Source organism: Podarcis filfolensis, assembly GCF_964270895.1.
Source record: "Podarcis filfolensis genome assembly, chromosome: 5".
In the NCBI taxonomy this organism is placed as follows: Eukaryota; Metazoa; Chordata; class Lepidosauria; order Squamata; family Lacertidae; genus Podarcis; species Podarcis filfolensis.
Window position 1 is genome coordinate 76,923,394 of NC_139608.1, and position 27,184 is coordinate 76,950,577.

At 42.8% G+C, this 27,184-nt stretch overlaps 1 protein-coding gene across 2 annotated transcripts in view; it reads right to left on the reverse strand.

Annotated features, from left to right (window-relative positions):
* The window catches only part of CDHR1 (cadherin related family member 1), a 56,999-nt gene that overhangs the window by 4,106 nt on the left and 25,709 nt on the right, over positions 1-27,184 (reverse strand). The window contains exons 10-17 of one of the 2 annotated variants that reach the window (XM_083614645.1): positions 25,005-25,105; positions 23,962-24,165; positions 19,115-19,267; positions 15,828-15,992; positions 13,616-13,683; positions 8,651-8,879; positions 6,106-6,360; positions 889-1,273 (exon numbers count right to left, since the gene is read on the reverse strand). In XM_083614645.1, the coding sequence (XP_083470771.1) occupies positions 1,061-1,273; positions 6,106-6,360; positions 8,651-8,879; positions 13,616-13,683; positions 15,828-15,992; positions 19,115-19,267; positions 23,962-24,165; positions 25,005-25,105 (1,388 nt within the window). In that variant the 3' untranslated portion in view covers positions 889-1,060. Of the gene's footprint in view, positions 1-888; positions 1,274-6,105; positions 6,361-8,650; positions 8,880-13,615; positions 13,684-15,827; positions 15,993-19,114; positions 19,268-23,961; positions 24,166-25,004; positions 25,106-27,184 lie in introns of those variants that run through there. The other variant, XM_083614644.1, reaches the window with a different exon arrangement.

The window sequence follows — 27,184 nt, forward strand, 5'->3', positions numbered from 1 at the left end:
CTGTAAAAGAGTACAAAGAGAACATGGTGACTTAACTCTGGGGCACAGAGAGAGAGAGACTGCGCTTTCATTTGTCCAAAATATGTGATCCACACCACCAAGCCACCTCCAATTTGGCATCCAAAATTCAAATTTAACACTAAGAAGGCCAACTGCAGCCATTAAATAGTGGAGCCTTTCACTCAGGATGTGGGGAGTTTTGCATCATTCCTATGCAATACTCTATCGTCTGTCGGTTGCAAGTGGAAACAAAACCACTGGGTTGTGCAGTCAAGGACATACCCATACAACAAACTGGTGACAACAGTCATTCCCTATTCTCTGAGGAACCCTGGAAATTGTAGTCCTGTTAGATTGGACACCAGGGATCCCTAACCAGGCAGAGGGCCTTCTCGGTAGTGGCGCCTGCCCTGTGGAATGCCTTCCCATCAGATGTCAAGGAAATAAACAACTATCTGATTTTTTTAATGTTTGAAGTTTTATTATATTTTTAATATTCTGCTGGGAGTGGTTGGGGAAACCCAGCCAGATGGGCGGGGTATAAATAAATAAATAAATAAATAAATAAATAAATAAATATATTATTACTATGATGATGATGATTATGAACACCCATAAACTAAAATGTCTCTGATTCTTTGGGGAAAGCTGTCACAGTTAAAACTGGTATCAAACTGAGATAAACTCAGTATATTTCCATAACTGGAAGGTGTTCCTTATTCTTTAGATTTCATTTCAGAATCTCCCAAAATCAAACAAATGCTTTCAGAGAAAATACTAGTAATAAGATTTTCTCATCCTATTGATGCATCTTCAACTGAAAAAATTCTGAAGCTGTCAAATTGGTTCTTAAACAGCAGAAACTGAGCATGTTCTAGTACTCTTTTACAGACATTACAAAAACAAAACAAACCACTCCAATGCTATGAGGTAATGAATCTGAGATGAAGAGACAGGCTGTTTGTTTCCCTTTTAAAGAATCCAAAGCTTGATTAAGAGGTAATGCAGCCTCTCAATATGGCATATTGAGGACAAATGAATGAAAAGTTTGTATAGCATTTTAGCACACAGAGCGCTGTGGTAGTCGCCGTTTAATTTTCCTGATTTTTCCCTGAGGATGGAGTCTGGATCTTTTCACACTTTTCCAGTACATGATGGTGGAGATCACCATGGTAACAGAAATGGTAGAAAGGACGCCACTTGTGCAAATCCCAAATAATGTCCATGGACGTTTCTTGAGGCCTAAAATATAGGACCTTACCCTTGATTTGATCTGAAAATGTCAAAAATAAGAAAACCAATCAACCTGTGGACCACCGTCATAAAGGAAACAGCGGGTTGCATCCAATGTAGCGCAAAGTACCCCATTCTGTCAGTGCAAGGATGTCTGCTTGTGGGACACAACTTTCTCCTCCCTCCCTAAATCTGGTCTGGGATTCCTCCCAACCCCCTGAAATATATTTGGGGAGGGCGAGGGGTGAACACAGGCAGAAGAAAGGGGAGGGAGTTCTGTTGTGCAAGTGGAAATCCTCGCACTGCCAAAATACATTGGCAAGTAACTGAAGCAGATAATTTAATTAGACAGTGCCTATGTGATATCGAGCAACAGAATTTGGCCATGATAAAGAAATTTTGTCCGTTGTACGATTATTTCCCACCTAGTCATTTTGACACTTTGGCACCCTATTTGCAAAATTTAATAATTCCAAAATATACAGATGCACTTTTACTTATGCAAGATTAAATATACTGCCTACAGCTGTGCTTGAGGGTCAATTTCATAAAAATCTGCGGGAAAAAGGGCTATGTCCATGTGGAGAGGGCAGAATTGAATCAGTAGCTCTTGTGCTTCTAGCTTGCATTCTGTATAAATATTTGAGGAGTGAGGTTATTACCCCTCTACTACTATCTCTACCAGAATAAAAAAATTCATTCCAGTAGCACCTTAGAGACCAACTAAGTTTGTTATTGGTATGAACTTTCGTGTGCATGCACACTTCTTCAGATACACTTCAGATCCCTACCAGGTCGCTCAACCATTGCTACTGTGTGCTTTCTTTTAGCAGATCAGGATAACCAGGTGACAGCAAACACTGCAAAAAATAAATAAATTAGCAGGGGCAACTAGAATAAGATGTATTATTTGATTATTGATGTAAATCTCCAGAATGTATTTTGTATAGTTAAGTTTTTACCTCTATCTTCAGTACATTTTTTTCCCTTTTACTGCTATGGCTAGTAGCTGATGCAAAAAAAGATTCTTCTGAATATATTGGTTGGAGACCATCATAGGACCCTCCCCTCTTTAAAACATAGCAGGGCTAAGAAGCAATTGGGCGGGGGGGATACAACTGCTAAATATTTTTGAGCCCATCCTCCTCTAATACATGATGCTGGGACAGAACACAATAATAAAATTAAAACACCAAACAAACAAACAAACAAACAAACGAAACAACAACACACCACTCAGTGTAAACACAGACAAAAGAATAACATCACAAAATTGGTGGTTAAAAGACCAATTTTAGAAGCTAAAAAAACCCTACCCAGGTAACATGGATAAATGAGTGCCTGTAATTGCACATAATAGTAAGAGAAACAGCAAGGCTTGAAGACTGGAGAATGGAAACATGCAACTACAGGAGATGTTTATAAGTCATTATTACTGTAACCATGCAGTTACATATGTGCATGTATAAACACTTTCAGAACGAGACTGGCTTAGTTGTACGGTACCTATATCTAATCATGAAGCAGGTGTTCTTCACCTGAGACCAGGGACTGGAGCCTGAGCTGCAGAAGCAGGCAGAAGATACTGCTCTCTTGAAATGGCAAAGGCAGATATCCAAGCTCCCATTATCTAGCTTGGACTTGGCCAACTTTTCCTCCTGACTGTCCATTGTAGGAGACTGCAATCTCCTCACAGAAGAAGAAGAAGAAGAAGAAGAAGAAGAAGAAGAAGAAGAAGAAGAAGAAGAAGAGTTTGGATTTGATATCCCACTTTATCACTACCTGAAGGAGTCTCAAAGCGGCTAACATTCTCCTTTCCCTTCCTCCCCAACAACAAACACTCTGTGAGGTGAGTGGGGCTGAGAGACTTCAAAGAAGTGTGACTAGCCCAAGGTCACCCAGCAGCTGCATGTGGAGGAGCGGAGACGCAAACCCAGTTCCCCAGATTACGAATCTACCGCTCTTAACCACTACACCACACTGGATTGTGAAGCAGCAGATTGTGAAGAAGCAGATTGCCAAAACCTGAGACACCATCTCTTTCCAGCTTGCCACCCAGTGCTTTCTGCCTCCTTTCTTGCTTCCTGCCAGCTGCCTTGATGGCGACAGCACAGTTACAACCCAGAGGTAATGGTGTGCTGAATTCCAGCCTTGAAGACTGACTACACTGCAGCCCAGGTCAATGGGAAGATTCTTCTACTGATTTGAATGGTACAGAATCTCGTCTTCCGAGGATTTGTGGAGCAAGCCACAATCAATGCATGTTCTCTTTAGCTGCCTGAATAAGATTATCTGTTTCACACTTGACTTGGCAATGAGCGTGCCAGAGAAAAACATATTCATCGCATGAGGCACACTTAATCTGAGTCCCATCTTCTCAGTGTCCCTGCGCGTTGTCACGACACATCCTGAGTCTGCTTATGTCAAATGCAAAGGAGATGAGGCTGTTAATAAAACACTCAGGTGTGTATTCAATGATACCTGATTTCTCATACGAAAGCTTCCTGCTGCATGCCGTGCTCATTTTCCACATGGCACTAGGATGCTACTGCAATGATATGTATCGGGGCTGGAGAGTCCAGAAAATCGTGGAGCTGCTAGGCTGCTAATTGGGATCAGCCATTGTGAACCTATTTTGCCATTGCTTAAAGAGCTGCCCTGGCTCCTGGTTCGTTTCTGAGAGCAATATAAAGTGTTGGTGCTCCCTGTTAATGCAGTATATGGCTTGGGATCTGGAAACAGCTCACATAGCTGCCTGCTCTATATTCACCTGCCTGTGCACCAAGATCATCTTTGGATGTCCTCCCCCAGGTTCTCCACCATCTGATGCAAGGCATGTGGCAGTTGGGAAGAGGGACTTTTCCAGAAGGCTAAGCAGGCAGAGCCAGGCTGCCTCCCAAGCCCACACGAGTGTAACATGTAGCTCGTCTCTGAATGAACCTTGTTCCTATCCATTTATGTTCAGGGCAGAGGGTTAGGTAGCCACCCCTTCTAATCTTGTGGACTATAGACAAACTTTCTCAAAACTATTGGTGTGCTCTGTCACTGCAATGATCAGTCTTTCTATTCCAGGCCACAGAAATCTAGGACTACATATTCTGTCATAAAAAAATACCTGTAATGAAGGATAGGGGGAAGCAAACAGCATATGTACTTCAGCACTTTCCCCCCAGTGGGTATGAAAGAAATCATTGGCTTATCATCAATATCCCTTTTTTGTGTAAAAATAGGATCCGTTAAATAAAATAGCCTTGGGATTTTTTTATTATCACTGCATTGTTTCAAGAGCAAAAGGTATTTTTGATGCTTGAAACCACCAAACCTAGCCGCAGGGCATCCATCTCGAAGGGAGCAGTGTTCTGCTAATTGTGATGGTAAATGTTAATCAAAAATAGGCCTGTTTAATTACTCATGTGATTAACACTGCTGGACACCTCTAGTTGTGTTGTCAAAGAAGCTTTTCCTTCAGAAAGGAAAACAGAGCACTGTTCTGCGGGATGAAGAATGCCGGGTCAGACACAATGGAAGAGGAACAGATGCATTCAAGTACATCCTGGGGCACATTATACAAAGAGAATGCCTTATTTGCATGCCACTAGCTTTGATCCTGCCATCTCCAGTTGGAAATGATTCCCAGTGTAGTATATGCTAACCCTTTTCCTCCTGAAAAAAGGTCACAAAAACTTAAAGAGGGAGAGCACAGTCTCAGAGATGGATTCATGCACCATGAAAGTTTAGGGTTCATTCACACTTCTGCTCACTATCGAATTGGAGCAAACATCAATCAGGTTTTCTCCAGATGGACATTTGCTCCAATTTAGTGCAGAAGTGTGGGTTTCCTGGGGAAAAGCTGTGAGGAAAAGGCCAAACTGCTCGTGGGAGAAGTGGAAATGTGGATAAGACCTATTTACAGGAGCTAAGCACCGTTGCAATGAAGGCACAAAGAGGACAAACAGTCACTATGAAGAGACCAAGATATGAAAGCAAGGAACTAAGCTATTGCAGAGGAAATTACAGACAGCATAGGAAAGACCGGGGAGTTTCAGGTGGACACTTGTAAATTGTAAGGTTTTGGGATAATAAAGCTAGATATGGCTGAGGGGGTGGCATTTCAAATCTCTTCGCCACCAATTTGCAATGCTTATTCAAGGGAAATAAATATTCTAGAACAGATGGGTGGCATTCTGTTTGCTGATATTAGATTGCCACATGTCTAGGTTGCCCCTGCCACATCTATGTAGTCTGCAGGGTATAAGGGAAATGACAGTTTAACGAATCCTCTGTATATGTGAAGCAGATTGACAAGTCTGTCACACACCCCAATACACTCACCCCACCATTGGACCCGCCATCGCAACCATTCTGAAAATATTGTTTGGGAAGTTAAATGTAGTAATAAAGGAGGAGTTATTCTACTAATGAACCATCTGGAGAATGGTTGGTAAAATCAAGGGTGAGTTAAGATACAAAGTTAAAAGAAGAAGGACGGATTAGGTGTGGACCTTTAAGACCGTTGTGGTGGGCCTTCATAAATTTCTATTTCTCCATTTTAAGTATAGGGAAAGCAATCGTAACTTCTATTTGGTAGCAATGAGGCTGAACAATGCAACAGAGAGGTCAGGGATGGACTCATTGCCAGCAGCTGAAATGGCTTAGGATCCACTTGATCCTTAGGCAGACTGTATGCTTCCTTGACCCAGAAATGCCAGAAATTCTCATTTCACAGCTGACAGCACTCCCTTACTTCAATTTAACTTCAATGACTCAAATTATGACGCTTTTGCAGTGGTGCCCATTACAAACCACTGTTTCTCAGCCACATAACTTGGGTCTCCCTGCTTGCCATTTCCCTCCAGTATCCTATCCCCTTACCTCTTCTGTGATATCAATCTTCAGGACAGCGGTGGTGCTAAATGAAGGAGAGCCCCGATCTTTGGCTTGAACTACCACTGACCATATGCAGTCTTTGTTGTTGGTGATGTTGTGAATTATGTCCAAGGATCTTATGTAGGATTTCAGTTTTATTTCTCCGGTGCTTTGGTCTATATCAAACACATTGGCAGGATCTGCTTGCATAATAGAATAGTCAACTATGTTATTGGGTTCTTCCGCATCTTGGTCTATTGCCTGTTAGGGATGGGGAGAAAAAGTGAAAGAGAAATGTTTATTGAATGGCAATCTATTTTAAAGAGGACTGGTTCTTTTTGATTCTGAAGTTCCATACTTTGAGCATGGCTTCTGTACCAGAACTTTGTGGGGTGGGATTTGGTTGGATTCCGGAGTAGTTTAAAAATCTATCTTGTACCAGTCTTCCATTTTATATTCTGCTTGGTATAGAGAGGTGTGTGATACAGCTATTAATGATAAATTGACATGTGTCATTAAGGTAAGGCAGGGAATATGCAGGAGAAATGATTCTGAGGAGATATGGAGAATGTTTGTAGAATTTGTACTGTTAAAAGGGAAAGGAGTCAAACCATCGCAAGAGGTGTTGAAATTTTGGAAGGCCGGATAGTTGCAATGGAATGGTTTCAGTGGTGGGGTGCACATTTTTATTCTTATTTGTTTATGATTATTAATTTGTATACAACAAAATCTATCTTAGAGAAAATTGAAATGCTAGGAGTTTGAAGGAACAGTTTCCCCCCCCTTTTTTAAAAAAAACCACCTTGGAAAATTCAGATCTCCTACCAATTATCCCCTTCCCCCTTTTTATTTGAAAAAAACTGCAATGGGGGAATTTTTTAATTTTTTTTTTTACAAAAATAAAACCAATGTATGTTTAATTTTCTGATTTGAAGTAAATGGCCATTGTGCAGAATTCTGCCTGCTGCATCTGAAACCAGCATTTCCCGTCAGAAAAACAGCAGGGAGTTGGAATTCTAGAACAATTCCAGAATGGAATTTACTCCATTCTGCTTGACCTATTAACAATTCTGTTGTATTCCATCAAAGCGGAAGAGTAATGAGGCACAGCAGAGAAATCACATCTGTGATGCAAATCTAGTATTCGAAGAATGGTTCTAGACTAGCCTTTTATGATTATTTCTTGTAAGCAATGGACCCATGGCATTTCATGAGTAATAATAATAATAATAATAATAATAATAATAATAATAATAATAAAAATTATTTATACCCTACCCATCTGGCTGGATTTCCCCAGTCATTCTGAGCGGCTCCCAACAGAACTTTAAAAACACAATAAGATTGGAGATGCGCCTCATCATTTCCTACTCCATCCCTTCACCCTCTTCACTCTATCCCAGTTAATCCCTTTCTTGCAAATATCCTCTTGGCCCCCTCTCTCCCCTTCCCTAACTCCTAAATCGTCTTTCCTACGCCACCTCTCTGACACAATCTTCTCTGTCTCTCGCCACCTCTCTGACACTGTCATTCTCTGCCTCCCACTCCAACCTTGACTCTCTTTGTACCCAAACACTCTTCTGGGTCCTCTTCTTCACCCACTCTGTGCCCTGATTTGTCTTCCTATTGGTATTTCCATGGGAATGACTGGCAGCTATTCATGTATGAAGCAGAATGTAACGGGATGCCCTCAAGTGTACCCTTAGGGCTTAAGGCAGGGTGGGGAACCTCTAGCCTGCAGGCCAATGTTGGACTGCCATTGGGCTCTTGGTTGGCCTGTGAGGCCTTTCCCCCAAACCATTCCCAACTCCCAATCAGCTGACTTAATTTGTGATGTCATCTGATGGGCACTTGAGTATGGTTAAATCCTGTGCTGACCCTCTGTCCGTTCCCAGCAGGGAATAGCAGTGTGTACCCAAACTGAGCAGGATTTAACCCCCCACTCATTAGTTGCCTGCTCCGAGCCATTAAGAAGAATCAACCCTGCTCTTACAAGCCTTGATTTTCCATGGGTCTCTCTAAGCTGTAAAGGTAAAGGTAAAGGACCTCTGGATGGTTAAGTCCAGTCAAAGGCGACTATGGGATTGTGACACTCATCTCACTTTCAGGCTGAGGGAGCCGGCGTTTGTCCACAGACAGCTTTCCAGGAACACCATGACAGACGTGCACAGAAACACTGTTTACCTTCCCACCACAGTGGTACCTATTCATCTACCTGCACTGGCATGCTTTTGAACTGTTAGGTTGGCATGAGGTGGGACAGAGCAATGGGAGCTCACTCCATCACGGGGATTCGAACTGCTGACCTTCTGATCGGCAAGCCCAAGAGGCTCTGTGGTTTAGACCACAGTGCCACCCGTGTACTCTAAACTGTAATGGAATATTGAAAAGTGGATTATACCCATAGCTGCACAGATTTACTTACAGAAATGTAAGCTCCTTATTTAGCCTTTGAGTCCATAACAGGAACCGTTGCAACATAACGAATCCATTGCAATCACTTCAATACCAGTCACTACAACCAAACACACAAACGTGCAAATCGACCAACCTCCACTTTCACTGGAGTGCCTATAATCATGGTTTTTTCCTGGATGTTCTCGTTGAACTCTGGGGAGTGATCGTTGACATCAAGCACAGTAATGAAGACTTCAGCCAAGCTATACTTCCCCTCTGTATCTTCTGCCTTCACATAAAAGTTGTACTTGGATGTAACTTCTGCATCTAACGTGGCCCACGGTTGGGTGTAAATGATCCCAGTGGATGGATGGATGAGGAATCTGGAAGGAAAAAAACCAATGGCCAATATTTTATCTATTTCCTAGTCAGCTGCACAGACAGAAGAAAAGAGATCACCCTTATCTTCGGATGCACCCTTTTCAGAGTGATTTCTCCCCCTATGTAGCTGCTGTGGGTGGCTGCAGTCCCAATTGTGCTTGGAAAATGGGAATTTATTTGTTACAAATCCTATTAGCCAATTCTCTATAAAATACTCTGAACAACATACAGTAAAACAAGTGTTTAACGTGATGCATCTCTTAAAAAGAACATTTCATACCAATTGCTACAAAATACCAATTTAAAATCAAGCTCAACTCAGCTATTCAGCATTTTTGAAAGTCGTGGCGAATAAAAAAATATGTTCACCTACAGGTAAAAAAGGGAGCACAAGGATGGAGTCTGGTATACTTCTATGTGTACAGAGTTCCACAGCAAAGAGTGTTATATAACCGAAAGCCTTGCTCGCCGGCCTTACTAAAATCAGCTTTCTACGGAAACTTCTCAGTTTGTACATCTTATGGGCATGGAAAAGATCCCAGGAGAGGCCCATTTTGACTTATTAAGATTAATGAAGGATGGAGTTATTTGTGTAAGATGGCAGAAGTTATTAACACAAGGGCTCTGAAGTAGGAAGCAATGTCTTATATTGAGGAAAAACGTTAACAACTTTGGACTCCTCTAATTTGAGTTATTCTGACACACCCAGGGAATAACTTATATATAAGTTCATGTTATCTGTTGATCTGTATATGCTTTCATCCTTCACCTTACTTCAACATATTTTAGAAACCCCTACAAGAGTTGAAAACTGCTCAGAGGTGTGTGTGTTATTTGCTGCCCATTGGATATTTTGGTTTAACTCCCCCCAACAAAAAAATAAATAAATTCCTGAGCATTGGCCATGCTTGCTTAAGCTGATGAGAGCTGCAGTTCAACAACAGGCATGGGGGGGGGGGGCAACGCGTTGCCGAAGAGAGGCTTAAGGCATGCCTTCTCTCTCTCTCTCTCTCTCTGTCTGTCTATTTGTATCTATATATATCTGCATGCAATGGAAGTGAGAGCTGATCGCCAAAGAATTTATGCTTTTGAATTATGGTGCTGGAGGAGACTCTTGAGAGTCCCATGGACTGCAAGAAGGTCAAACTCATCCATTCTTAAGGAAATTAGCCCTGAGTGCTCACTGGAAGGACAGATCCTGAAGCTGAGGCTCCAATACTTTGGCCACCTCATGAGAAGAGAAGACTCCCTGGAAAAGTCCCTGATGTTGGGAAAGATTGAGGGCACAAGGAGAAGGGGATGATGGAGGACGAGATGGTTGGACATTGTTCTCGAAGCTACCAGCATGAGTTTGACCAAAGTGCGGGAGGCAGTGGAAGACAGGAGTGCCTGGCGTGCTCTGGTTGATGGGGTCATGAAGAGTCGGACACGACCAAACGACTAAACAACAAAATATCTGCATGCAAATAATAATATTAAATCCAAATCTGCAAAAGTCAAAACAGAGAGGGGGGCGGGAATCAGTTCCAGTGTAACATGGATATGTTTAGATGTAATACTATTTTTATACCAGGTCTCTGGAGCCTTTGAATATGGCGAAAAAAATGAGGGGGTGGGCGAATTGATAGCCTGCCATTTCAATTTTCATATTTTTTAATCCATTTTGGATGTGTCCCTTGTTTTTGTGAACAGCACAGTGCGGTGGATTTCCACTCAGTCCCTCTGCACTGAAACAAGGGAGAATGGTGCAGATGTTCACTTTGTAACAACAATGTATTGTATCATGCGCTGAATAAAACAACGCAGAGACCTTCAGCACTCAAGCAATGGAAGTGTGATGAGTGCAATGTTTGGCTGTAGGTTAGTTTGGCTGAACGCTGCACTAGATCCCTTATAAAACAAGAAAGGGGAGAAGAATTGATTTCCTCCTGCTTCTAAAGGGAGTTAAGCTCTGCTCCTCAAACACTGAGGTACATTTAGACTATCTCAGAGTAGGCAAGTCTGAAAACCTTAGCTTAAATGAGTGTAAGACTGCAACTTCATCACACACAGACACACCCTGAAGGCAGCAGGTTAGCAAAGCTATTTGTCAAACATTATATACCAATCATTTCAAACTACAGACTGAATTTGTTTGAAAGATGCTAATGTGAAATCTGATTCTATGAATTTGCAGCTTGAATGATTTGGGGGTGCCTTTTTTAAAACACAAGATAGTGCTAAATGTTCTGGGGTCCCCTCACCACTATGACTTTTCCAATAGCAAGGCCAAGTCATAAATTCTTGAGTAAACTTATTTTACTCAAAAATAATTTGGGGGTAATGGCAGTTGCCCAGAGTGGCTGGGGATGGGTGGGGTATAATAATAATAATAATAATAATAATAATAATAATAATAATAATAATAATAATAATTATTCTTCACAAGCCCCTGCTCTCACCTTTTCTTTTTTGCTACCAACTCCTCTTCCGGCCCTTACTCCATATTGGCTTCATAATAAAGCCAAATCAGAATGAGGGCAATGTGTCCTGTCATTACTCTGATTGGCTTAATTGTAAAATAAAGACAACAAGGGTGTCCAGTAGCACACAGAACCATTGCTACGGCAACCAGGAATACCAGTAAGTGAAATAAACTTCACAGAGCCCCTACAAAATTGCTGAAAAATTGCCCCACCCAACTCTTGGATTCAGCCCAATAACAACAGTAATAACAACCGCCTAATGTAAAATGTCCCAAGCAGAAATTAAAAATCAACATTGTTTATTGTTTTTTTTCATGCCCAGTGAGTTGGTGTAAATATTGGAAGTAATTAAAAATCTAATTATTTTTGCTAATTCCTTTTGAGACCATTTGCTGGGTATTAGAGTTATGACTAGGGATCTATGTCCAACTTTCTGCAAATGCAAAGGGCAAGATATTCAAAAGGTTGTTTGTGAAGACAGAGAAATACTATTAGAATTCTGCTCTTGCAGAAGTGCCTTGAGTTTTTCAGGTGTAACCAAAGAGACAGCCCATCCCACGAATGGCTTAACGGCATCCTAAAAGAGGGGAGAAATATCTAAAGGAGATGCTTAACTGTTGTTGCATTCTTTTCTGCATGCAATGCAGGAGACACTGAGGTTTTTCAAGGTCACTTAGGAAATGTGGCTCAGAACTGGAGGGAAAAGGACATGGTTTTCTGACTCTCTATCAGTGTCTGTCCAAACCTTTTTGTTGTCCAAGGGTGACGTGCTAAGCGTCCTGCCCATGGATGTGCAGGAAGAACAATGGCTCCCAGGACCAGGATATGGCTGTGCTGGGCAGCAAATACCACTTATCTGAAGCCCCAGTTCAGTGGAGATAATCAGAGTTCTAAGGAATGCAGGTGGCGCTGTGGTCTAAACCACTGAGCCTCTTGGGTTTGCCGATCAGAAGGTCGGCGGTTTGAATCTGCGCAACGGGGTGAGCTCCCTTTGCTCTGTGTTAGCTCCTGCCAACCTAGCAGTTCGAAAGCACACTACAGTGGTACCTCGGGTTACAGATGCTTCAGGTTACAGACACTTCAGTTTACAGGCTCTGCTAACCCAGAAATAGTACCCCGGGTTAAGAACTTTGCTTCAGGATGAGAACAGAAATCGCACGGCAGTGGGAGGCCCCATTAGCTAAAGTGGTACCTCAGGTTAAGAACAGTTTCAGGTTGAGAACGGACCTCCAGAACGAATGAAGTTCTTAACCTGAGGTACCACGGTAGTGCAAATAGATAAATAGGTACCGCTGCGGCAGGAAGGTAAATGGCGTTGCCATAAGTTGTGGGTCCTGTCACAGTGCTCCATTGCACCAGAAGTGGTTTAGTCATGCTGGCCACATGACCCAGAAAGCTGTCTGTGGACAAACACTGGCTCCCTCAGCTTGAGATTGAGATGAGCGCCTCACCCAATAGTTGCCTTTGACTGGACGTAACCATCCAGGTCCTTTTAAAATCAGAGTTTGAGGAGATTTCCAGCCAGGTGAAGGCACCAAAATATGACGTGAAGCAGGAAAAGGAAGGGGCCTAGATGGGGGCCAGATTTTTGGCATGAGGAGAGTCCAGAGGGCCAGATGGAGAGATTTATTAGGCCCCAGGGGGCCTTACAGTGTTCCAGAAGGGAGATTATAAGTGGCACATCTTTTGAACGACATGCAGTTTACATTGATAACCTCCTCAAAATTATTTGCTGCCCCCTAAGTGGCACATCTCTTGAATTGCATGCAGTTTTATTTGGTATCCTCCTTAAAACCATTTGCTCCTCCCGATCCCAATTTTTTATGCTTTTACGTTTTATTTATGCAAAAATTTTACAACCCACAGTTGCTCAAGGCGGCTCACTCCATCGGTTTCACACAGTTCCCTACATCAAAACAAACGAAAAGCACACACTAAAACGGCAAACGTTAAAATGAAAAACAGCAACACCCTTTCCACAATCTGTTCTTCCTTTATGCATTATTGTTAGGTTCATGTGGAAGAACCTGGAGGTTTGGTCCTGTGCATGTTGCTTTGCTTGAAATAGACCACTGTTGGTGTGAAACAGCCAGGAAAGATATACACCCCCTTTAAGAATGAATTTCATCATGTTTGAATTTGATGCACCAGACAGAACGTTACTCTCATTCATTTGCTAATAGCAATAAAAATTATGCAAACTTTTTTTAAAAAACAACAACCACACCCTTAAATAAAAATATGTATATATCCTTATGTAAGTTTAAACTTACAGATCTGCACCTGTTCCATAAATGGAGTATTTCATTTCGCCCCAAAGTCCTGAATCAGGGTCTGTTGCCTTAAGAAGAAAATGGAAAGGGGTACTGATGGATTAAAACAGAAGCAAAGCAGACTTTTGTGACATGCATAATTGGTCACGTTGAGGATGGAAAATAGCAAAAACCAGAAGGCTACTTTCCCTAGGGGGACACAGCTTTGGGAGTGGGATTTGTAGGGCAGAAGTAGCCAAGGTGAAAGAGGGTGCTTCACCACTCTTCAGTCTAATAATAATAATAATAATAATAATAATAATAATAATAATTTATTCCCTGCCCATCTGACCTGGTTTCCCCAGCCACTCTGGGTGGCTCCCAACAGAATATTAACAACATTAAAAACTTCCCTAAACAGGGCTGCCTTCAGATGTCTTCTAAAAGTCAGAAAGTTGTTTATTTCCTAGACATCTGATGGGAGGGTGTTCCACAGGGCAGGTGCCACTACCGAGAAGGCCCTCCGCCTGGTTCCCTGTAACTTCACTTCTCGCAGCGAGGGAACTGCCAGAAGACCCTCGGAGCTGGACCTCAGTGTCTGGGCTGAACGATGGGGGTGGAGATGCTCCTTCAGGTATACTGAGCTGAGGCCATTTTTGGCTTTAAAGGTCAGCACCCCAAATGGCCACCACAAACTGCTTCTATCTCCCCACCTCACCCTTTCGCCGCCAACGTATTTGGAGATCAAAATGTGCAACTGAAAGTTTGTGGCGGGGGTGGGGGTGGGGGAGCCAAATTTAACGGTGGGGAAGAGTCATGTCAATTAATCTGCATCCATTTGCAAGGTGTTGGGAGAGGATGTCGCTAAGAGATGCATGTGTGTGAGAGAGTAAACTTCAGGATCAGGCCTACAAAGGACACACAAAGAAAAGGTGAAAAATTCCACCTCTGTACTAGCAGCATAACCAAGCGGGGCCACTGGGTGGCTCCCCTCACTTGAGATACATGTCACCATTAAAGTTTGGGACATGGAAAATGATGAAATGATCCTCTTTCTGAGCATATTATTCTGCTAAGAAAATATCTAGGCATATCAGCTAACTTTCATATCTTCCACTACAGAATCATAGGAAGTATAGTTTGTAGTGCAATCCTAACCAAGTTTGTCCTGCTTACTTTGGTGGGAGGAACATCAGTGGGAATTATGTTAATCCAGAAGATATCATCATTATCATCATCATTTATTATTTTTACCCTGCCCATCTGGCTGGCATTCCCCAGTCACTTTGGGTGGCTCCCAACAGAATATTATTATTATTAATAATAATAAAAGTGATAAAGGGTCAAACATTTAAAACTTCCCTAAACAGGTCTGTCTTCAGATGTCTTCTAAAAGTCAGATAGTTGTTTATTTCCTTGACATCTGATGGGAGAGCAAGCACCACTACCGAGAAGGCCCTCTTCCTGGTTCCCTGTAACTTCACTTTTCTCAGTGAGGGAACCGCCAGAAGGCCATCGGAGCTAGATCTCAGTGTCTGGGCAGAACGATGGGGGTGGAGACGCTCCTTCAGGTATACTGTGCTGAAACCATTTAGGGCTTTAAAGGTCAGCATCAACACTTTGAATTGTGCTGAGAAACATACTGGGAGCCAATGTAGTCTTTCAGGACTGGTGTTATATCAAATTATAGTGTGAATATTCTCCTGGGGTCCCTGCATATTCTACAGAGTCCAGCAACATCTGGACCCAGTTTATCCACCCCCACTTTAAACAGCCATATATTCTGAATTTGTAGAACATGGAAAAAAATTCAAGGATAGACTTAGCTTGGACAGACAAACCATCTATCAAGTAGTTTCAGTACAGTTTTAAAGTGGTGGCATTATTATTTTATTTGTGTGGATACTGACAAACTATAATTTAATTTAAGAAACACACCCTTGCTCAGCAGAGCAAATTCCAGCCTGCATTGCTCTGTGCAGAATAACAGACTATGGTGAATTCAAATTCAAATTCTAAAAAGCAATCCTAGCTTGCGTCTGGGCTTAGACTCATGAGAGATTCAGCTCTACAACTTTGTGATTCTATGATTCTATTTTTTTTGTCAGTTTCTGAATATATAGATCCCCACCTCCTCCCAGGGGCAATAATTACAGATATCGAGAGACTCATGGAACTACACAGAATTATAACTGCAACAGAGCATGGCTCTAGAGGAATGAATAAAATTTACCGTTACAGCCACAACATTGGAGCCGCCAGGAGAATTCTCTGGGATCCTCGCGATGTAGTAATCAGATGAAAACTTTGGGACATTATCATTCGTATCCAAGAGACGGATCACAATATCTGCTGTTGAACTGAACTTCTCAGGTGTGTTAACTTCTATTGCAAGAAGCTAAGGAGGTAATTGAGAAATTACGAGCTAGTAAGTCATGCAAAATCCAACAGTTGTGCTTCTACAGAACCCAGCTATTTTATATGGAACTGACTAATTTGCGTTATGGCTAATAATGATGATAGATAATCCCATCAACAGAATATATTCCACATGGAACAGAAAGAAAGAAAGAAAGAAAGAAAGAAAGAAAGAAAGAAAGAAAGAAAAGAAAAGAACTCACAAAAGTTGGAATTCCGTCATTGTTATGTTAATAAAAAGTTAATTTTCAAATGACTGCAAAAATCTGAGTATAAATCCCTTATGGCATAGCCATGTCTGTGTGCTGCCTGTATATCATTTCGTTAACCACGGGAAGGACTCAAGTTTTCAGCACATCCTGAATCAAAGAGATTCAGCCAGTGGCGATGGAACATTAGCATCGCCACCAAAGAAGGAAGCAGAACAAAAGAACATAAGAAGAGCTCTTGCATTCCTTCTTTGTTGAGACCTTGGTGGCGATGCTCGAGAAAGCTACATGGCAACTAGCGACCCCAAATAAAATGAAACCAATAAAGCAGAATAAAATGAAACAAAATCAATCTTGAACATCAATACACCAGAACAGGTTATTTGGCTAAGGCATGAAGACGTTAAACTGTGTGTGTGGGGGGGGGGATATGAGTGGGATACAGTTATGAGAAGTGAATAATAATAATAATAATAATAATAATAATAATAATAATAATAATTTATTACTTATACTCCACCCATCTGGCCAGGCCTCCCCAGCCACTCTGGGTGGCTCCCAACAGAATATTAAAAACATGATAAAACATCAGACATAAAAAACTTCCCTAAACAGGACTGCCTTCAGATGCTTCCTAAAAGTCAGGCAGTTGTTTATTTCCTTGACATCTGATGGGAGGGCGTTCCACAGGGCGGGCGCCACTACCGAGAAGGCCCTCTGCCTGGTTCCCTGTAACCTGAGTATTATTCTTGTGACTAACTTAAAGCCAACATTTTATTATTCTGCGTCCAGCAATTCCTCAAAGAGAACATGGAGCAGCATCGAGAACATGGAGCAAGATGGAGCAGGGGTCTGCCTTATGTCTCTGGGAATCTTATTTGGCCACTTCCACAGGGATGTTCACATGCCTCCACGCATTGAATACAGTATAAAGATTGGCGGAGTCAAGAGCCAAGGAGGTCATTTGGAGTAATAGCAAGATGGTAATGAATCGAAGTGGGCATCTAGCTGCTCCCCCGGGGGAACATTCAGGGGCAGAAGTCAGAGGTGACTATTCCTCCCCCCCCCATTCAAATGCCCAAGGACCCAATCCAAATCTGGCTCTGAAATATTGCTTTCAGCTTGAATCGAAAGCTGCTTGCGAATAGATGATGATATGCCTATTAAAGACTGTTAATCATTCCCTCCGCTACGAATAATCAAATATCGGGGACCGACATAAAACAAAGGTTATCTAAAATTAACTTTGTATATTCCATCGCTCTTGGATGAAAACAACATATCTTAGATATGTCAGATAACGAACCACTGGAGGCAACCCCAACACAACAAAACATTTGGAATGTACGATTTCATGTGGAAATGTGCTCTCCAATCAAGTTACATGTCTTTAGGTGCCAGGCAAAAACATTCCTCTTCTCCCAGGCCTGTGACCAATTAAACAATTTATGGCAAACTGTGTGTGGCGAGGTTGGGGTGTTATTGCTTTTGCTTGTTAGTATGTTGTGCATTTTTGTGTTTTTATATCGTAAATTGCATTGTGTTCCTCGGATGAATGGCAGTAAATAATAATAATAATAATAATAATAATAATAATAATAGTCAGTGGAGAACTCTCTACTGGCACCCATGGTGAATGCATCTCTGCTTTTCTTTGTTGCCAATGCATTTGAAATTTACAAAAGAGCTTTAAAATGTTGTATAAAAGCCCTTTGCTGTTTATCTTCAATCACTTGCAAACAACAACAACAACAACAACCATTTTTCAGAGACAAAGTGTACAATTTCTCAAGTAAAAAGAAACACACACTTTTCTCTTTTAATTACTTCCTTTGGTGTTTACAGCGGTGCTCTTAATCATGCTGAATTCTATTAGTATTCATGAGGCCACGCTTTGTAATTTCCTTACCATGCATACTTGGGCAGTGCTTTATAACCTTCTGAGAATTTTCTAGTTGTAACAGGAATAATTATAGGTTGTGTTCCATGTGCACCTCTTGGATGAAACACCCCATGAAATAAGCAGGCAAGGGCCTTGACAGGGCTCAAAAGGAGCACACGGTCATCAAATCCAGCCCTCTCCCATGAGGCAGAAATATCCACACATCACCTCTCCTCCCCCCTCCGAGATTTACCCACACAAGCCAGAACACTGTATGCCACAAACAGAGAGGTCAAACAAGTCATAAATAAGACAGCAAGATACTTGCAAATCGCGTAAGTTGAGGTGGCTCTTGCAAATGAGCCAAGGGACACACTTTGGAAGGGCTTCTATAATTTTAGCCGCATGAAAAACTATTTTGGGGGCGTTTATTGTTTGTTTACAGATAGTTGCTTGGTGATGTTATCTTGCATCTGTTGAAGTAGCTGTTGCATCACCACCTGGTTTATTGTTTTTCAGTATATATATGATATGCAGTGTTTTTTCCTTAAAAGTATGTTTAGGGGTAGTCTCATTTTGACTCAAGAAAATCACCATTTTATAGTTCAAATCGGGGGAAATAAATACAGTAAACGGACAAATGGACAAAGATTCACAAAATGTTTAGGGGTATGCGTACCCCTTTGTCCCCCCAGGAAAAAAGCACTGTATATATGACATCTCAAGATTCTATGCTGCAGCTTTAACCCTTTGCATAGTATTTTGGATGCAGGATTTCCCCCCCCATTCCAATCCCCCTTCAGGAATTGGAGGGCAATTTTCTGAAGGACGAAGCCTGCTGTAAACCCACAGAGGCTTTCTGCACATTTAAGAACAGGGTTCTAAAACACCGAGGGAGAGTCGGCCACGGCAAGAGACTCCCCACTTCAGAAGATTGTGCTCCAGCTCATGATGAACGATCGGAACGGCAATGCAGGAATGAAGTTAGCATGAAGGCAGAAGTTAAAATACCTTGAAGGTGAAGACCTGGAACTTTTCGTAGTCAATGGCAGCAGAGTTTTCTACAATGATTGTGACCTGCGCTTCATTCAGCACAGTCTGAGGGACAACGCGGAAAATGCCACCTGGCCCAACAAGCCGGAGGTTGAATTTCGCATTCGCCCCCTGTGAAGAAAGAGTCGGCATTAAAAAATAAATGACAAATGTATCATAGCATATAACCCAGTACTGTTGATTTCCTTACAGAAGAGACACACACATGTGTGTGTTAAGTGTAAAAAAATCCTAGTCTTCCCACAATAAATGTGAAAGTAGTGGGATCGTTATTGGTAGTTCTACCCTTGACCTAAATGGGCCTGCCAGCTATCCAGGTCTGCACAGTACAGTGGTACCTCGGGTTACATACGCTTCAGGTTACAGACTCCACTAACCCAGAAATAATACCTTGGGTTAAGAACTCCGCTTCAGGATGAGAACAGAAATCGCGCGGCAGTGGCAGTGGAAGGCCCCATTAGCTAAAGTGGTGCTTCAGGTTAAGAACAGTTTCAGGTTAAGTACGGACCTCCAGAACGAATTAACTACTTAACCTGAGGTACCACTGTAAATGGAAAGTATGCTTGCATAAGCAAACATGCGGAGGTCCTGCATTCACAACCAGGAACTCTGCTGTTATCATGGAACCCTGTACAATATGTAGAAATTGGGGGATAGAGTCGGCATTTCATTTTCCCCATGTGGGGGAAAGAATGAGAGGAGAGGGAAAGAACGACTGCTTAGTATCTTCAATTCAGCAGTTACTGGATGAGAGAGAACTAAGAGGCTTTCTGAAGTAATCTCCCCAAGCTTTGGCTCACAAGACGTCGTGGTTTTGATAAAAATAGTTTTGGGAGCTTGCCTATTCCTCTAGTCACACTGGAAGAGCACCTAGCTTAGGTTGGCTAAGTGTGAGAATAATCTGGAAGGTAGACTCTGAGATGCTGAACATTCAGAATGACCCGATTACCTAAATATGGGTCATTTTAGGTACAAGGTACACCTCCATATACTTTGACCAGGGACTTGTTTGAATATTATCCCTCCTTCTGCTAAAAAAGTACTGGGAGTGGCCTTAGGTTGGTGGCATGGGTCTTTTTATTATTATTCCAGATTAATATGGTTGCTGCTCTGGAAATGTCATTACACCTTTCTGAGAGGAGAAGAATACGATTGGGTACAGTCAGGGCCAGCCCACCCATGAGGCAAGATGAAGCTTTTGCCTCAGGGTGGCAGGCTGAGAGAGGCGACAGATCTGCCTCTTGTGCTTGTCGGCCTCCTCTTCTTCTTCTGCTCCATTGTATGCATGTCCACCCTGCCAAGTGGGGCTCCATCTTGAAAACGTTGTCCTTACAACGTTGCCTGTCCCCAAGGAACGAGACAACAGGAGGAGGGGGTGACATGATTGGGTCATACGCAGCTTTCCGTGGGGTCAAGTTGTAACAGTGCCGTTTTCCAAATGGAGCCCCGCAAGGAAGGAAGGCCATGCGATAGTAACCACAGCAGTGGACCTACTATAAAAGTAATGAAGCTTAAGCTTCAGGGTCTGTGGTTCACATTGCTTACAAACATTTGGGCCTAGTAGGCCCAACCCGAGTCTCAAATTGTTGCATATGTTTCGACAGTCCAAAAATTTGGGAGTCAGCATCAGAAAATTGTCATGATCTGATGTGGAACAGCTCCATTGGAGAAGATTGCAGCAGTTCTGCGGACCTCGTTGTTGGTTACGAAGGGTCTCCCATGACAGCTCAAGCTTTGGGGCCCCCGAAATGTTGGTCCATCGCTGAGTAAGGGTGTGACAGGCAGGCACATGGCAGTGGTGAGAGTCCAGATACTCTGGGGAGGGGACAGGGCCCTGGATATGGCAGAGGGGTAGACCTATGGGGGACATCAAGTGGCAAAACATCTCAGCCTGGCTGTACGTAGGGTGAGGCGGTAGCCTCAAGCACCAGATTCTGAGGGGTGAGGAGTGGCTAGAGCTGTGTGTCACAAGTAATGTTTTGGGGGGACAGGGGGAAGGCAGGTGTGGGGGACTCCCTGGTCCTGAATGGGGTATCTGTGCCCCTGAAGGACCAGGTGTGCAGCCTGGGAATCATTTTGGACTCACAGCTGTCCATGGAGGTGCAGGTCGATTCTGTGTCCAGGGCAGCTATCTACCAGCTCCATCTGGTATGCAGGCTGAGACCCTATCTGCCCGCAGACTGTCTCGCCAGAGTGGTGCATGCTCTAGTTATCTCCTGCTTGCACTACTACATGGGGCAACCTTTGAAGGTGACCCAGAAACTACAAGTAATCCAGAATGCGGCAGCTAGACTGTTGACTGGGAGTGGCCACTGAGACCACATAACACCAGTCCTTAAAGACCTACATTGGCCCCTAGTATGTTTCCAAGCACAATTCAAAGTGTTGGTGCTGACCTTTAAAGCCCTAAACGGCCTCGGCCCAGTATACCTGAAGGAGCGTCTCCACCACCATTGTTCAGCCCAGACACTGAGGTCCAGCTCCGAGGGCCTTCTGGTGGTTCTCTCACTACAAGAATTGAAGCTACAGGGAACCAAGCAGAGGGCCTTCTTGGTAGTGGTGCCTGCCCTGTGAACACCCTTCCATCAGATGTCAAGGAAATGAACAACTTTCTGACTTTTAGAAGACATCTGAAGGCAGCCCTGTTTAGGGAAGTTTTTAATATTTGATGTTTTATTGCGCTTTTAATTCTGTTGAGAGCCACCCAGAGTGGCTGGGGAAACTCAGCCAGACTGGCGGGGTAGTAATAATAATAATAATAATAATAATTACTACTACTACTGATACTATTACATGGTCTGCCTTGCATCCTATCAGCTAGCCTGCTGCCCTCATGTGTAGTAGACAATGCACACTGGTTGGGCCAGTGAGTGCTGCTAAACTTTCCCCTTGAACACCCAAAGACGGCTCCAGTGAGGAACAAACAGGTGCAGGTGGAACCAGAGATCAGTTTTGGGTAGGGACTGGAAATATAAATATAAATTAAAAAGCAATCTTGAAGCTCAAAAGAAAATTGCATGGTTTCTGTCAAGGAACTGCCATCGGAACTAGAGGAGGAGGAGGCGAGGCTCCACAGCGATGCTGGAGAGGGGCCAAGCAGGGAGAGAGGCAAGTCTCCTGTTGGGGAAGAAAATCAGCGCAACACCAGGGATAGAGGGGGGCCAATGGGGGAAGCAGAGAGCAGGCTCCGGGACTCTTCACTGGACACCAGCGGGGAGAGCACAGGTCCTCCGCTACCCACGCCCTCCCTGCGCAGAAGACTTCCACGCAAGGAGAGTAGGAGGAGACTGGGCGTCAAACAACTTTTATGTTGGAAAAGGTTTAAGAAACGCCCACTGACGGATTCTGCCAGCGACTGAACAGCCACGGAGTGGATGGCTGTCCAGCGAGAAATGGTTTAACCAGCCAACCTAGCCCAGAGCGGTGGCAACTTACGCACAAGCAACCCCTAAAGCCATCACAGTTTCCTTGTGATAGGAAGGGGAGTAGAACATAGCAAACAAAAGATCTGTGCAAAATATACTGGCCGTGACAACTTTTGGCTGGTCTCTGCTTGCTCCGTAATATTAGTAAGCAGTTAATTTAAATTTTGCTGCCTTCTGCAACTGCAGAAGCAGCAATTACGAGGCTGGCTGCCTCAGAAGTAGTTACTTATCCCTTTGCAGCAGGCCGGCAGTGAACCTGCTGACTTTTATATAGAGCAGAATGCAACCATGTTAGCACAACACTGAGTATATGCTACATGTTGATGGGCTAGATTTTCTTTTCAATAATTGCAGTCCTTTCATGTGTATTAAACTTTCAGGCCTCAACTTTTCCTCTCCGCTTAGCTCAGGTGGAAGCTATTACAGAGGTTTCCTTAGCAACCTTTGCCATAGTTTCCACATAAAATAAACTGTACTGAACCTAAAGGAATCCCATTCCTCTGGTTAAAGAATACAGCGCTCACTGCATATGGGGTAGAGTGCTTATTTTCCAAAATAAGGCTCTAGTAGAGTAGCTTTAACAATGCTCCAGAAAGATCGGGACCAGAATTATTATTTTTTTAAATAAAAACTAAGTGGGGAAGCATGGAGTATTATTTCTATCGGCTGATGAAGTAAATCAGTAATAATGCAATAAAGAAAGGGCACGAGCTAGTCAAACTAAGAAGACAAGGCTTGCTGAATCAAACAAAATATTCATCCATTAACAGCATTTTGTTTCAAGGACACAAATGTCATATGCCTCTGGAAATCAAGCAGGACAAGAAGACAGTGGATTGTTGGCTGTACCATCACCTAGTTTTCAGTGCTGTGATATTTAAAACAAAAGATACAGTGGTACCTCGGGTTACATACGCTTCAGGTTACATACACTTCGGGTTACAGACTCCGCTAACCCAGAAATAGTACCTCAAGTTAAGAAATTTGCTTCAGGATGAGAACAGAAATCATGCTCCGGCAGTGCAGCAGCAGCAGGAGGCCCCATTAGCTAAAGTTGTGCTTCAGGTTAATAACAGTTTCAGGTTAAGAACAGACCTCTGGAACGAATTAAGTTCTTAACCCAAGGTACCACTGTATATGGAATCAAGGCCAGCCCACCGATGAGGCAAGATGAGGCAACTGCCTCAGGTGGTAGGATCCACAGGGGCAGCAGATCCTGGTGTAGATCTTTATCCGCCCCCACAATCTTCCCTGGCAGGGAGGAAGCATTTTGTGGTTCGCCTCAAGTGCGAAAATGTCTTGGGCTGGCCCAGAATGGAGGTATAAGAGAGAGGCAAGGAAGGAGAGATAAACAAAACAAAACAAAAACACCACACTGGCCTGATCTGAATCATTGACGGTAATTTTGAGGCCTCTCAGAATCTCGCCCTCCGGCGGATGCTCGTACATTGTGAGCTCAAATCGGTTCTGCGGCCCGTTTTCTCCGTAGAACGTTGGTGGGTGGTTGTTGAGGTCCACAACTCGTATGGTTGCCGTGGCAAAGGCGTGAGCAGTCGCCTCACCCTCCGGGCTGATTTCGGAAGCCTGTAGTGAACAAGAAATGGATTTGCATGGGCTTTCCCTCTTGCTTACGATGCTTCATCCAACATGCAATTCTAGAGTTTGATCATATCAGTATCTTGCTGGTTGCATTTGAGACTTCATCCAACATGCAATTCTAGAGTTTGATCATATCAGTATCTTGCTGGTTGCATTTGAGACTTCAGCGACGTCAGCTCTTCACCATTGGCCTCAGGGCTGACCAGAGGTGGAAGGTCCAGATTTGACTTCCCACAGCCCCAGCCTTGCACAGTGTTAAGCATACTCAGCTAGAATGAGGAACTGTCAGCTCTGTATGCAGTTGCCCTATATATTAGAGCACATTGCTGACAATGAAATATTTCTCGAGTTCAGACCTACTCTGACCATTTGGTCCTCCTGGACAGAAAGAACTCCAAAAGGCTTCCTGACCAACAAGGACTTCCTAGTTCTGGTATGTTTCTGTGCATTCCTCCCTGACTCTTGGCTTAGTCCCTTGCCTCACAGTCTCTGGTGCAAATCTGACAGCTTAACCTATGGTTTAGCCATAATACATAGTACATATGTGAACAAATTTGCATAACTTGAATAATGCATACCTGTCTGGTTACCTAGTTAAAGAATCCAGTTCTTTTCTCTTTAACACAACATACCCTTTGGGTAGAGTTGGCATTGACAGAGAAAATTGTTTCTTTTTAAATGGTATCATAGCAGAAAGCAGCAATATGCATCAATTCTCCTATGTAAAGAGGGCACTACATTTGCAGTAGTTGAAATTCTGCACACTGCAGATCCATCAGAAGTGGTAAGGGGAAACATTTATAGCAGGAGAGTAAGACAAATACCTGAATTTTCAGTTCATATACTTCTTTCTTCAGCTGATTTGGGCTTTTAATAACAGAAATGGCTCCAGTTGCGTTATTTATTTCAAACGAGCCTTCACTTCCTGTTACAAAACAGAAATATACCTTTCAAATTTTACAGCCCCCTCAAAAAGAATCCGCTTAAATCCAGTTGCAGTCAGAGGTAACTAGTTGTGCAACTACTGGCCATACCCGGAGTACTGGGAAGTTATATTAATTGAAAATAGCTTCCCAACCATGCTGAACATGTGACCTGCTGTTTAAGAGACCCAGGACTCATCTACACAGCTGCAAATGAAATGTTTTAAATGCGTTGTAAAGTGCAATATACAAATGTGACACTAGATGGCGACAGTGAGCTATGCCAAATTGAATGTATTTTTCAAAACTTTTAAAAAGCATTTTCACAGCGTTTTTTATATGTGTGTAGATTACACCCTACTTGTGCAAATACACAGGTACATATGAACCTGTATCTTACTGATTACATGCGTGTTCATGGAAATATCGCTTTGGGGGGTCTTATCTGGAGTTGATTGTATACCACAGAGGCTATTGTAATGGACACCATTACTTTTAAAATACCAATCTTGTCTTGCTTACTGGGGGAATTACCAACCACCAACAAATGCCAATATAAACAAATGTAACAAGTTTGTTTACTAAAAAGGGTGGTCAGTGAGTCAAATGGTTCTGCTGTTTGAAGTGACAGCACAGAAATGCAAAATAGCAAGGAGTTACAAAAACATCAACACATCACTTGGGAAGAAAGGCATACTAATGCCAGTGTACTGGAAGAAGCAAAGACCACCAGGGTTGAAGCAACGATTCTTCAAACATCAACTTTCTTGGACTGGTCATGTTGTTCGAATGCTGAATTATCGTCTTCCAAAGTGACTATTCTATTCCAAACTTAAAAATGGAAAGTGTAAGGGTAAGACAAATCTAAAAAAATGTAGAATAAGCACCGACAATTGGGAAACATTGGCCTACGAGCACTCCAATTGGAGAACAGCCTTTACCAAAGGTGTCATGGACTTTGAAGACGCTCAAGCTCAGGACGAAAGGGAGAAATGTGCTAAGAGGAAGGCACGTTTGGCAATCCCTCACCATGATCAACTCCCACCCAGAAACCTATGTCCCCACTATGGAAGGATGTGTGGATCCAGAATTGGCTTCCACAGTCACTTACGGACTCACTTTTAAGACAGTGTTCATGGAAGACAATCTTACTCAGCTATGAGTGATCGCCAAAGAAGAAAGAAGAATTATCCATCCTTTTGCTGGTGGAGCCATCCATGCACAGAGGGGTTAGCATAGGGCTTAGTAGAACCTGGTACTTTTCTGTGTCCTTTATGAACCCACTTTGGAGCATGACACGCCATTGCTGGGAATGAGAGGCCTGTGTAAGATTCCCATAGGCAGTTCCACGTTACCCTCCCTTTTTAGTACAAGTTACTTGCATGCATTCCTGCGCCAATACCTCCATGTGTGGTTGGCTCCACCAGGGTGGAAATGGATCATGTCACAAGGGAGTGGAACTAGTGAGGAATAAGCATATGTGCTCCATACAGGATCTGGAAGAAGGTGCGCTCTCTCCGTGCGAGAGATTTTTCCCTTTAAATGCTCAGTATCCATCTTTGAATGCCGTATTGCTCGGGTGTGCAAAACATAAGCAAAAGCTGAAAAAGAACACTTTTCTTTTGCTGGGGCATAATTATATCATCCAACAGTGCAAACACCTCTCACAAAGCTCAAGTAGGTGTTAAGTTAAGGTAAGTTAAACTTTCACAGATTCCTTTTCCTGCACATGTTTCTGAAAAACACACAACAGCCTCAACCACAAACTCAGTTCCTTGTATCTTGGGCATTCAGTGCTCAACAACAACAACAGCAACAGAAGCGGCAAACCCAAATCCTTGTATCTTAGGTGTTAAACATTCCATTTCCAAGTAATCTTAAAAATATGAAAATTAATGAGTCATGCAAGAGGCTTGGGTTTTTTTCCTGATGACTATTTGAGGCAGCTGTAAGTGTTAAAATCTTGATTTTTTGATCTAGTTAGTCTTCTAGAAATGGGCTGCTCATGATTCACCCAATCTAGAACCAGCACCAGACCAATGTGGATTGCTTGCATTTGGCTTGTTGAGTTGTATGTGGTC